The sequence below is a fragment of the Podarcis erhardii genome, assembly GCF_964252035.2.
Source record: "Podarcis erhardii genome assembly, chromosome: 10".
In the NCBI taxonomy this organism is placed as follows: domain Eukaryota; kingdom Metazoa; phylum Chordata; class Lepidosauria; order Squamata; family Lacertidae; genus Podarcis; species Podarcis erhardii.
This window is the reverse complement of record NC_138500.1, coordinates 52,193,865-52,204,508: the sequence shown is the minus strand read 5'-3', so window position 1 is coordinate 52,204,508 and position 10,644 is coordinate 52,193,865. Positions and strand designations below refer to the sequence as shown.

Genomic DNA, 10,644 nt, shown 5'->3' with positions numbered 1-10,644 from the left:
CTGACTTCAGCTTTCTGGATTTATTTTTCATCTGGCCTTCAGATATGAAAGGCAGTGATCCATGGGACGAAATGAAAAGTATGCCATTTGCAATAAACTTTGCATAAAATCGTTCAGATTCTGAATCTGAAGAAGTGTGCATGCACACGAAAGCTCATACCAAGAACTGACTTAGTTGGTCTTTAAGGTGCTACTGGAAGGAATTTTTTTTGTTCTGACTATGGCAGACCAACACGGCTACCTATCTGTAACTTGTTTTTTTAAGTGTTTACTTAAAGGGGGGGGGGAATCTCCTCCACTTAAGAGCAGCAACTCATCTGTTTGCTGCGACCTTTTTTGTTTGTTTCTAGGTGGACACATCTAGGTCTAACCCCAGATACGTTACAATCTTTAAGATTTTATTTTATTTTATGGCTTTATATGTGTTGGAAAGCCGCCTAAAGTGGGCAGGGTATAAATAAAACAACAACAATATTTATTCTTCTTTCTTTTTCTTTCTTTGCGCGTGTGCGTTAAATACGGCATCTCCATTGTCAAGCCGGAAACTCCCTGGCCTAGAGAAGGAGACGCGCCCCTTTAAAGCTCTGCTCTCTCTTTTGCCATTTTTAGGCGGCTATCGAGCTGCTTTGTCGTTAAACGGCGCGCGGCTAAACGTTCCAGCTCGCACGCATGCGTACTAGGTAAAGATGGGGTAGGCGCAGGACCCCTGAGGGGAGAGAGAGAGAGAGAGAGAGAGCTTTATAAATAAATAAATAAATCTCGACGCCTCTCTAGCGCGCATGCGCGGTCGGCCGCGCATGCTCACCGTCTGGGAAGAAAATGGCCGGTGAGACTGTTGTTCCGGGTTTCGCGTTGGGCGTCCTGCCGGGCGGCCTAGAGGGTAGACCGTCGACCTTCGGGGAGCCCTGCTTTGGGTGAGCGGCAGCCAGCAGTTCCCTTGGCCTTCCGTCTCCTCGGGCTGCTGCCTTTCCTCGTGTTGTCGTCGTCGTGCGCGCCTTTCCTGACCCGTGTCAGGAACGCGCCTGTTTACCTGGGTCTGTGAGTCGCCCTGTTGCCCCTCTAAGGTTCGCGGTGTTTCGTTTTCCTTGGTTACGAGGTATTTTTATGTGTGTGTGTGTGAGAGAGAGAGAGAGAGAGAGAGAGAGAGAGTTTATGTGTGCCTTTCGTGTACGTTGTGTAGCTTCGGGTTGCCCCTGGCTTAAAAGGCCTTCAGTTAGTACCATTTATCTGTCAAAGAGATAAACAACTACCTGACATTCAGAAGAGATCTTAAGGCAGCCCTGTTCAGGGAAGTTTTTAATGTATGACATATTAGTGTATTTTTGGTATTTGTAGAAGCCGCCCAGAGTGGCTGGGGAAACCCAGCCAGATGGGCGGGGTACAAATAATCAATTATTAATATTATTAATATTATTTATTTTATAGGTTATGCTTTTATATGTGTTGAAAGCCTCCCTAAGTGGGCGGGGGTATAAATGATAAAAAAATATATTGTTATTGTTATTACTATTACCAGTGAGCAAGTTATGAGTTTGAGCCAGGGGTCCCGTGGTAGTTTGTCCCAGGGGCGTGTAAGTCAGCTGCTGCTATTATTGTTATTTATTTATTATTGAATTTATATACCACCCTATGCCCAGAGGTCTCAGGGTGGTTCACAGAACAAAATCAAAATATAAAACCTCAAAATATATAAACAAAATAAAAACAACAAACCAGTGAGTGATAATACACAGCCTCTCCTCATACACCTGGTGTCTGGGGGATGTGAGGTTCTGCTTTAGGCTGAGACTTCAAACATTCACTGTTTCCCTAAAAGTTGCCCACCTGGTATTATTGGGCCCTGGGGCCTTTCATTCTTTCTCTCTCTTAGCTTTGGCTCTTAATATAAAGGAAGGAACACAATAGTATATGTGATGCCTTCCCTCTATATCTCCCTTTCTCCCCATCGTTTGAAAACCTTTATAGACTCATAGAATTGTAGAGTTGGAAGGGACAACAAGGGTCATCTAGTCCAACCCCTGAAATGCAAAGTTTGGGGCTCGAACCCGCGACTTTGATATTAAACGTATCATGGTCAGTAGACTGAGTAGCAAAATAGCTTTTGATATTCCTGTTGGTTTGTGTGCATATAATTAAGACTTTTTTCCGCAAGAATGTTTGCTTTTGGAATATTTTCTGACTGTTAAAGGTTTTGAGCTGTTCTCAATCTTTAAAAAATGGGTGTGTATGTGGTTGGTTATTTCACTAGTTTTTCTGCCTTCCACCGGGCTAAAGATGTATTAAGGAATACATCTATATTGTGTATGTGACTAGCGTACGGCTTTGGTGTGGTCAGTCTTGTGTCCTGAAAACACACGTAATACTTGGCAATTTGCTTAATTGTATTTGTGAGCTTATATCCAGCTTATCCTCTAAGCATGTCTCACTGAAACCCAAAGCTATTAGGCTCTGAATGTTTTCCTCCTGGTTTTAAGTGTATTCCTGTATGCAAGTGCTCATCTTGTCAGTTATAAATAGTGCCTTGTAATGTGTGATCTTGGCTGTTCAAGAAAGATACTAGGAACAGATCAAGCAAGTGTCATGTGCCCTGTTGTCAGCTAGCTATTCTCTGTTACTCAACTTGTTCATTGCTTAAAATAAAATGATTGTATACAGCTTTTCTTTCCTTAGAATGCAAGGGCAGCCCAAAATATGAAATGCACCAAGCGGCATTGGGGCACACACAGGCTGATTTGATGCAGTACTTCAGTGGAGAGCTATTCTAGGAAGTTTCCCTGAAACATTTTCCCCAGAGGCATTGTTGATTGCAGTGAGAAATGCAATAGATTATTCATGCCAAAGTGCAATGAAGACGTAATGGTTGGTGCCAAAGTTCAGTGAAAACTTAATGTGGTGAAAGAGTTGCCTTAGAGTAGAATTGTTGGATTAAGTGATGCAACTGGCAGTGGGTGGTTGTTGTTTTTTGATTGTGGTAGTGCTTCCATTTGCACAGGGCAGAATATCTAATTCTCACTGATACTTCATATTCTGTTCCCCCAAAAAGCTTTTCCTGGAGGTTGGAAGGTTCTGTGGTATGGCATAGAGACCTGCATTTGGTAGGGGTGAAAATGAGGTGCTTTGCAATGGGCACAGGACATAGGGTACAACATTATGTTTGCTGACTGGGAAAAGTTATGGGCCACCGGTATGAAGTTCACGGCATGTAATGCCTTGAAAGAAAACATTATGAAAATGATATATAGGTGGTACATGACTCCAGTCAAGCTCGCAAAGATATACCATCTGTCTGACAATAAATGTTGGAAGTGTAAAGAAGCTGAAGGAACATTCTTTCACCTCTGGTGGACTTGCCCTAGAGTGAAGGCTTTCTGGGAAATGATATACAATGAGCTGAAAAAGGTATTTAAGTATACCTTCCCTAAGAAACCAGAGGCCTTTCTTTTAGGCATTGTCGGCCAGAGTGTGCAAAAGAAGGACCGAACTTTTTTTATGTATGCCACAACAGCAGCAAGGATACTCATTGCTAAATGCTGGGAAACTCAAGATTTGCCCACACTGGAAGAATGGCAGATGCAACTGATGGATTATATGGAACTGGCTGAGATGCCTGGCAGAATCCGAGACCTGGGAGAGGAACTGGTGGAGGAGGACTGGAAGAAATTTAAGGATTATCTACAAAAACATTGTAAATTGTATGAATGCTAAGAAAGATGTAAGATTTGTAATAACACGGCTCCAACAAATTAGTAATAAGGAATATAAATTTGAATGTAATTGAAAGAAAAGACAAATTTTGGATAAACAATATTTCAAATTAAGATCTCAAAAGTGTGATTTAAATTCTAAAATTTGAGATTTAATATTGGATAATTATATGATATGAATGGAAACAAGTAAATAATTTGCTAGCAAAATTTGTGAGTTTAGAATGCAGGAACAAGAGATGTGAGGAAGTCCAAAGAGGAGAATGAAATGTGGAAATTTGAAAAGACTATGTTATTATGTATGTTTTTTGTTTATTGTTTAAAAAACTTTAATAAATATTATAAAAAAAGAAAAAGAAAATGAGGTGCTTTGCTTTACACTAACAGAAGGACTTTCACTAATACAAACCACCATGGGAAGGAATCTTATTTCTAGTATGGTTAGCTAAATCTGTGTCTAATTACACTCTTGCCTTGTTCTTATAGGAATGAATACAATGGTGCCTTTTATCCCATAGTCTATCTATACTTTGAGGGAGTCAGCATGTTCTCTATTTTATTCCAAGCATCTCCAAACTCAGCCCTCCAGATGTTTTGGGACTACAGCTCCCATCATCCCTGACCACTGGTCCTTTTAGCTAGGGATGATAGGAGTTGTAGTCCTAAAAACATCTGGAGGGCCGAGTTTGGGGATGTCTGTTTTATTCTATTGCTTAATATGTAGCTATTCTTGGGGATGTTCTGATACCTTGCTTTAATGCATTACACTGTATCTGAGTATTGGTAATCCCTATAGCTAATTTCAGATTACTTTTGTTTAACTCATTTAAACAAATGGCTTTCCAGAACGATACAATTCTAAATTTGATGAGCTGCCTCTTAGGCTAAGATCAAGTATACTCACTATTGGAAACTCTGATTTCTCTTTGTCGAGCATACTTTGCTCAATAGACTAACACTCTTTATTTTTCATTTCAGGTAACATCCCGAAGAGTGATGTTTCCTTTTAAAAAAAGATTTCTGGACAAAACAAATTTATGGATGACTTCAGTATTTATACGTAATGTCAATTCGGTTGTCTTTAGATGCCTATCTGTACTTAGTAGCTAGTTCAAAAAGCCTTTGTAAACAAAACACCAGACAACTGTATTACTTGTACAGACCTAAGCTTTTTTGGAGTATAACTCAAGCTATTCCTTTTAGAGTTTTTCACACAAGCAAACCATATTATAAATGGGGAGGAGACAAAGCACTATGGTATAACAAGCACTTCTGTTATCATGACTCCTTGCATTACAGAGCTTCTAAACTTAGTACTTCTAAGGAATTGACAAAAACAAGCAGTCGCATGTCACGATTTAAGAACACTTTAGAATCTGTCTCAAAAGCTGTGTCTGGAACTCACAGTGAACTGATTTCACGGATAGCTCGGCTTAAGCCACATTCTGGTATACTGAACAGATCAGCTGAAAATAATGGCCAAGAAAATAGTTTTCATACGAACCCAGAAAATGTCAGACAAGCTGCAAACAACAGAAGTCAGAAAGACTGCAATGATAGCATAGATGATAAGAAGCTTGTGCCTGTAAGTGAAGACTTGGGTCCCAGTAGTACTAATCGTGGTTCATTGAAAGATCTTGCAGATTTCAAAAATAGCCTTTTTCATGTTAGCTATTTTGCTACAAACTTTGGAGAAACATACAACTTTCTAGCAAATCACATCAATTGGTACTTTAGCACTGGTGGTATGGCTCAAGAGAAAAAGGGGAATGGTTCCCCTCCTAAATCACAGACTCAGGAGGGGAAGACACTTGATACACCAGAAGATGACATATTAAGTAATGAAAACAGAATGAATGCAGTATCTGCCTTAATACCTGCAGCACAGTCTCCAGACTCTGCGAATGCCAGTGCCACCGCTCCAGCTTCCAGCAAAAAGGGTATTGCAAGTTTTCTTTCTTACCCAAGTAACAGTGTACAGGCCTTTGTGGATAGTTACATTGGAGGACTGGTCCCAAAGTTACGATCTGATCCAAAAACCGCTTTGCCAGAAAAGAGCAAAGTACAAGAAAGTGAGGATAAGTTGAAAGATGACGAGGAGGCTAAACGTGCGGAAGAGAAAGAGAGGAGGCTGTCCCTTCAAAGGGAAAAGGTAAACCTCCTTAATCATCACTTCATATGCTATTTTGTTATGTAACAGATAAAATATAGTTATAGACTATAGAAGAAAAGGGGGGGGGCAGACCAACAACCCCAAACCCCTGTGTCATTGATTTTAACAGAACAGAGTATAGAATATTTTTTAAAGGTTATACAACTTAAGAAGCAGCTTTGTGAAAGTACTTGCATGGTTAAAGTATATGTAGAGATTTTTGATTTATTTTGTACACTCTTACCGTAAAAGAACTAAGTAATTGGATGAATTGGCTTTCTATTTAAAGAGTGCTAGTTTGCAGCAACTCTGTAAATTAGTCTATAAAAATGACTGCCTATGCAAAAGTAACAAAAATCAGGTACAGAACATCAACAGCCTTGAGGTCAGGAGATAATCCATTAGCATTTAACTTAAAAACAGCCCTTTCTGTTCACCGCGAGGACTTTAGTCACCACAGACAAATCAGTGTTCAGAATACTGCTGTTGGCCTTATAGGGCTGTGGTAAGGGCTGCCAGAGTGAGCTTAGTTGAACACAACTCTGTATTGAGCACTTTAAAGTGCTGTTTGTGTCCCACTCTTGTTTTTTCTACTGTCTTCCCTACAACTCTCTTTAGTAAGTTACTGGTGCACAACAGTACAGTGGAACCTGGGTTTCGAACAGCTTAGTTGATGAACAAATCGGCTCCCAAACACCAGAAACCTGGAAGTAAGTGTTCCGGTTTTCAAACTTTTTTAGGAAGCCGAAGGTCCAGTGCAGCTGCTGGCTATTGTTTCTGGGGCATCTGTGCCAATCAGAAGCCGTGCCTTGGTTTTCAAACGTTTCAGGAGTCAAACGGATTTCAGGAATGGATTAAGTTCGAGAACCAAGGTGCCACTTTATTAGCCCAGCACCCTTACTACATATTTCTGGACTTGAGATTAAAAAAAAAATCTGAAATGCTTATAAAGCTCTCCCTGTTTGTTGGACATGGAAATAATTGCTGGAAACTACACCGGGGGGGGGGGGAAGTACTCTTGTACTCAGGTCCTTCTTGCAGGTTTCACATGGGCTGGCCACTCTGAGAACAAGATGCTGGACTAGATGGGCCATTGGTCTGATTCAGCAAGCTTTTCCATGTTTTTATAATTATTAACTCAGCAGAGGTAACAAGGTAAGTTTCAGTCTAAAAAAATAAAAATGATGAAAATATTATTTAGCAAAAAAAATTGCATTTTTATTAATTCCAGAGGCATTTTCTTTGAACAAAGCCACCAAAATCCTTCTGGTACCTTAAAAGCTGCAGTCCTGTACGCATTTATTTGGGGTAAGCCCATTAAAGTCAATGGGACCTCTGAGTGTACATGTATAGGATTGCACTGCATGACACTTGTAGTAATGCCAGGATTCACGTAATCAGATGCAAGGAATGGTCATGAGTAGTGAAAACCTAAGCATGTCTGTTTAGAAGTTGTATTTTCAAAGGACTCCCTGATAAGTGTGCATAGGATTGCAGCCTCAAGTGGATGCCTATTTAACTTATGCTCATAGAGAAAAGGAGGGAGCCAACTGCCTGCCTGTCATTTTTAAAATGTGCTTGATAAAGTGGGTTCTGGTCCACAAAAGCTTGTGTTGCTAGATCCCTTAGACCAGTGATCTTCAGCTGGTGGCTCGGGACCCACTACTGGGTCACAGCAGCAGCGCTGCCAGCATACAAATATATGATTAAAGGTTAAGAAATGGGTCCCTCAAATGCACATTTGGGTTGAAGGTGGGTCCTGAGTTTGAATTGGTTGAAGACATCTTAGATATTTGATTGATTTTTAAAATTAATAAAACATTCTCTTCTTAGATTATTGCAAGGGTGAGTATAGATAACAGAACCCGGGCTTTAGTGCAAGCATTACGGAGATCATCTAACAGAAGAGTCTGTATCAACAGGGTTGAAGAACTGACATACCATCTCTTGGAATTTCCAGAAAGTAGAGGAGTTGCTGTTAAGGTACAAATTAATTCTATCATCTCACCATGAATTGAAATCACATCCTCATTTTGGAAATAATAATTGTGAGCTATGTATTTTACAACAATATATAACATCTAAGTGCGTATTCCACTGGATATCAGGCTATATAAGAATCAGTGGCTTCTTATATCCTGCCAAGTTGTTTTTGGTCACCAGCTCTCATCAGACCCAGCCAGCATAGCCACTTGTCAGGAACAATTGGCATTGAAGTTCCACAGGTTAGCCATTGCTGCACTAAAGTTACACCAATAACTGGTGCAGGGATGGTAATGTTATATAATATTCAAAGATCACAAGATTGTAATACACAAAAGATCCATTTCTGACTTATAGTAGAATCTGGAGTTGAGGATATCTAGTTAGTTACACATTTTGAGTATTTTGACTTTCATTATTGTCCTGCAACTTGAAAAATAACACTAACTACATTTTTCAATAACTGGAAGGTTCTAATAACATGATCCTGTGAGTCCTACAAATTTTATTGGGATTTGTTTCCTGAGAAGTGTGCTTAGGATTTCAGGCCAAGTATAGTATGTGTAAGAATAGTGTGAAGAAAACATCAATGCTTTCTTTTAAATTTAACAGTATTTACTTTCGTAAATTTCAGTTTTATATCTGGTGCTCTGGAGAAGCACCAGATAGATTAACACTTTTTGTGCTGCATTTAAAATCTATATTTTGTTTCCAGGAAAAAAGCATTCCATGCTTGTTGCGACTAAGGCAGGCAAATGATGAAGCTCTTCAGGCTGCTGTCAGGGAAGCATTGGCTGTAATTGGCTATACAGATCCTGTAAAAGGGTGGGGCATTCGAGTTCTCACTATTGATGGCGGGGGAACAAGGTAAGGCTGTGAAAGTTACATCTGTGTCTTTAGCTGGAGTGAACTATTTTAAATTTGTGTATCTGCCCTCTAGTATAGGCAGCAGACATAGTCCTCTGCCTATTTGAGCTGAGAGAGAAAATATAGCAGTACTCTTGGAGATTAAAAATACAATTTTGCATGCTTCATTGTGTCACTGGATTCGTAAATTTACATTTATGCCACTGGACTATACAGTGGTACCTCGGGTTAAGTACTTAATTCATTCTGGAGGTCTGTTCTCAACCTGAAACTGTTCTTAACCTGAAGCACCACTTTAGCTAATGGGGCCTCCCGCTTGCCGCGCTGCCGCCATGCGATTTCTGTTCTCATCCAGAAGCAAAGTTCTTAACCCGAGGTAATATTTCTGGGGTAGCGGAGTCTGTAACCTGAAGTGTATGTAACCTGAAGCGTATGTAACCCAAGGTACCACTGTAATAGTTTGCTTCCATTTGAAGAACACTGGAGATTCTCAGTGAAGTCAGTCTCTTGAGGTTGATTTACATGCAGCACCATTGTGTGCCAATTCATGAACATGACCTGTGTTTACATGCTCGCTCCTCCTGTTGTCTTCCCCTTTCTGTGCAACTCGAGTTTGCCATTACATCTGAACGAGCAAATAATAGTTTGCACAAATATATAATTTGAATAGCTTTATGCTAGTTTGCAATCTTCATGCAAATATAGTTTGAGGATTCAGTCATAGTGGCAAGCTAGACTTCCTGCAAAAGTGAAAGGAACTAAAGTTGAAATGGAGGACAAAACGCAGGCATACATGTAATGTTAAACAATGAATTGGTGTAAAGGATGGACCAGCCTTAACACATTTTTCAGAATTTATCCATAACCATGATAACTGGAAAGTTTTCTCCATTAGCAAGATGGAAGTGTGGCAAGACCGTAGACTGGAGAATAGTTATGGGTCCCTGACTTCATCATCATATTAAAGTGCTGAAGGGTTTGCCTGCTTTTGGCCTGTCATTAGCCTGAATTTTGTTTCTTTTAAATAAAAGGATCTTTCAAGTCTAATTCCTAACAGAAGTGTATACAACTGTATATTATTTTCAGCACTTGGTACCCACTTATTTGTTTGAAAGGGGTCACTTGAGAGTGTCCCACTTTCATTTACTAACAGACTGAAATTCTCAATTGATACCGCAAACAACTTGCATCTTCAGCCAGGTTTATCTTAGTGTAAACATGACAAATATGTAAATGTTTTTAAATAACGCTTCTGTTTAAACTTATTTGTGAATTTGTTTCTCTTGGGTCATGACCACCTGCTCCGTCCTCTATTGTTGCTGAACAGTAGAATCTTATACAGTTTAGATTAGCATATACTAATATCTCTGGAATGCAGGAATATCTTTATTGGTATTTGTGTAGTCTATCCTGGAAAATACATGGTGAGTTCATGAGTCTTAGGATGGGGTAGTTTCTCAAACAGAATGAAACCAAGCAAGCACAAATCACAAATCGGTCACTCAGAACTAAGCAATTAAAGCTATGCAACTGAAAGAGGACAGTGAGCTTTGCATCAAGCAGTCAGTGAAACACTTTCCCACATCCTTCATGTGGGAGCTTCCTGCAGCCAATAAGAAGCCGTGGCTGCGTCTCAGAAGTCAGTCCCCGCATGGAACTAAACCAGTGTGGTGTGCCAGTTTAGCTCCATGCAGGGACTGACAGTGGGTGGCAAGGGCCGGGGGGCGGTTTAATGACCCCCTCGGGCTGTATCCGGCCCGCAGTCCGTAGTTTGCTGCCCCCTGGACAAGGCCATATCTGCGTTTCCTTTTGAATGTTTTTAACCCAGAGCCATATCCTAAAACAGGAAAGAATGATGCATGTGAGTATGTTAAATTAAGAAGAAAATAAAACTTCATTGGTTATATAATTGCCTGTGGAAAAAATAGTGGCGGATAT

At 40.1% G+C, this 10,644-nt stretch overlaps 1 protein-coding gene across 3 annotated transcripts in view; it reads left to right on the top strand.

Moving 5' to 3' along the window:
• Nucleotides 1-788: 788 nt before the first annotated feature.
• PNPLA8 (patatin like domain 8, phospholipase A2) overlaps nt 789-10,644 on the top strand; it is a 30,588-nt gene continuing 20,732 nt past the window's right edge. For 2 of the 3 annotated variants that reach the window (XM_081877905.1, XM_081877907.1), the window contains exons 1-4: nt 789-914; nt 4,683-5,856; nt 7,690-7,839; nt 8,555-8,706. In XM_081877905.1, the coding sequence (XP_081734031.1) occupies nt 4,768-5,856; nt 7,690-7,839; nt 8,555-8,706 (1,391 nt within the window). In that variant the 5' untranslated portion in view covers nt 789-914; nt 4,683-4,767. The other variant, XM_081877906.1, reaches the window with a different exon arrangement.